This window comes from Sinocyclocheilus grahami, unplaced genomic scaffold, assembly GCF_001515645.1.
Source record: "Sinocyclocheilus grahami isolate Dianchi unplaced genomic scaffold, SAMN03320097.WGS_v1.1 scaffold1123.1, whole genome shotgun sequence".
Taxonomy (NCBI): Eukaryota; Metazoa; Chordata; class Actinopteri; order Cypriniformes; family Cyprinidae; genus Sinocyclocheilus; species Sinocyclocheilus grahami.
Window position 1 is genome coordinate 573,369 of NW_015506302.1, and position 2,300 is coordinate 575,668.

The 2,300-nt window shown below is 42.3% G+C and overlaps 1 protein-coding gene across 1 annotated transcript in view; it reads right to left on the reverse strand.

The window, feature by feature from the left end:
• LOC107567042 (mucin-2-like) overlaps nt 1–2,244 on the reverse strand; it is a 2,569-nt gene extending 325 nt beyond the window's left edge. Inside the window, exons 1-2 of the mRNA XM_016252632.1 lie at nt 1,272–2,244; nt 70–365 (exon numbers count right to left, since the gene is read on the reverse strand). Of these exons, the coding sequence (XP_016108118.1) occupies nt 70–365; nt 1,272–2,162 (1,187 nt within the window). The 5' untranslated portion in view covers nt 2,163–2,244. The remainder of the gene's footprint in view (nt 1–69; nt 366–1,271) is intronic.
• Nucleotides 2,245–2,300: the final 56 nt, after the last annotated feature.

A 2,300-nucleotide genomic window follows, 5' to 3' on the forward strand; every position in this document is an offset into this window, starting at 1 on the left:
GTTGACATTAGAGGGGTGGTTGTGGAATCCAAAGTTGTTGTTGCCTCAGTAGTTGTTGTGGTGTGTGACAGAGTGTTAGTTGCTGCATCAGATATTGTTGCCGCTGGTGTCACAGTTGGGGGTGTTGGAAAGGAGGTTGAGGTAGCCAGAGATGTTTTTGCATCAGTAGTTGTTGTGGTGTCAGGTATAGTTGTGGTTGCTGCATCAGTTGTTGACATTGGTGCTATAGTTAAGGATTTTGGAAGGGTGGTTGTGGAAGCAAAAATTGTTGCATCAGTAGTTGTTTTGATGTCAGACAGAGTTGTGGTTGATGCATCTGTCGTTGACATTAGAGGGGTGGTTGTGGAATCCAAAGTTGTTGTTGCCTCAGTAGTTGTTGTGGTGTGTGACAGAGTGTTAGTTGCTGCATCAGATATTGTTGCCGCTGGTGTCACAGTTGGGGGTGTTGGAAAGGAGGTTGAGGTAGCCAGAGATGTTTTTGCATCAGTAGTTGTTGTGGTGTCAGGTATAGTTGTGGTTGCTGCATCAGTTGTTGAAATTGGTGCAATACTTGAGGATATTAAAACGGTGTTTGTCAAAGCCAAAGCTGTAATTGTATCAATAGCTGTTGTGGTGTCAGGTATAGTTGTGGTTGCTGCATCAGTTGTTGAAATTGGTGCAATACTTGAGGATATTAAAACGGTGTTTGTCAAAGCCAAAGCTGTAATTGTATCAATAGCTGTTGTGGTGTCAGGTATAGTTGTGGTTGCTGCATCAGTTGTTGAAATTGGTGCAATACTTGAGGATATTAAAACGGTGTTTGTCAAAGCCAAAGCTGTAATTGTATCAATAGCTGTTGTGGTGTCAGGTATAGTTGTGGTTGCTGCATCAGTTGTTGAAATTGGTGCAATACTTGAGGATATTAAAACGGTGTTTGTCAAAGCCAAAGCTGTAATTGTATCAATAGCTGTTGTGGTGTCAGGTATAGTTGTGGTTGCTGAATCAGTTGTTGACGTTGGTGCTATAGTTGAGGATTTTGGATGTGTGGTTGAGGAAGTCAAAATTGTTGCATCAGTAGTTGTTGTGCTGTCAGGTATAGTTGTGGTTTCAGACAGAGTTGTGGTTGATGCATCAGTGGTTGACATTAGAGGGGTAGTTGTGGAATCCAAAGTTGTTGTTGCATCAGTAGTTGTTGTGCTGCCAGGTATAGTTGTGGTTGCTGCATGAGTTGTTGACGTTGGTGCTATAGTTGAGGATTTTGGAGGCCTGGTTGAGGAAGCAAAAATTGTTGCATCAGTAGTTGTTGTGGTGTCAGACAGAGTTGTAGTTGATGCATCAGTGGTTGACATTAGAGGGGTGGTTGTGGAATCCAAAGTTGTTGTTGCATCAGTAGTTGTTGTGGTTTCAGACAGAGTTGTGGTTGATGCATCAATGGTTGACATTAGAGGGGTGGTTGTGGAATCCAAAGTTGTTGTTGCATCAGTAGATGTAGTGGTGTCAGACATAGTTGTTGTTTCTTCATTAGTTGTTGTTGACATTTGTGCCACAGTTGAAGATGTTGAAAGTGTTGTTGTGGTAGCTAAAGTTCTTGTTGAATCAATAGTTGTTGAATAGTCAAGCATAGTTGATGTAATTCCATCATTTGTCAACATTGGTACTGTAGCTGAGGATGTTGGAGGGATGGTTGTTGAAGCCAAAGTTGTTGTTGCATCAGTAGTAGTTTTGGTATCAGACAGAGTTGTGGTTGATGCATCAGTGGTTGACATTAGAGGGGTGGTTGTGGAATCCAAAGTTGTTGTTGCCTCAGTAGTTGTTGTGGTGTGTGACAGAGTGTTAGTTGCTGCATCAGATATTGTTGCCGCTGGTGTCACAGTTGGGGGTGTTGGAAAGGAGGTTGAGGTAGCCAGAGATGTTTTTGCATCAGTAGTTGTTGTGGTGTCAGGTATAGTTGTGGTTGCTGCATCAGTTGTTGACATTTGTGCAGAAGTTAAGGATTTTGGAGCGGTCATTGTAGAAGCCAAAATTGTTGCATCAGTAGTTGTTGTGGTTTCAGACAGAGTTGTGGTTGATGCATCAGTGGTTGACATTAGAGGGGTGGTTGTGGAATCCAAAGTTGTTGTTGCATCAGTAGTAGTTGTGGTGTCAGGCAGAGTTGTGGTTGATTCATTGGCTGTTGTTAACATTGGTGCTACAGTCGAAGATGTGGGAGGGGTGGTTGTGGAAGTCAAAATTGTAGCATCAATGATTTTTGTTTTGTCAGACAGAGTTGTGGTTGTTGCATCAGTTGTTGAAATTGGTGCAATACTTGAGGATATTAAAAC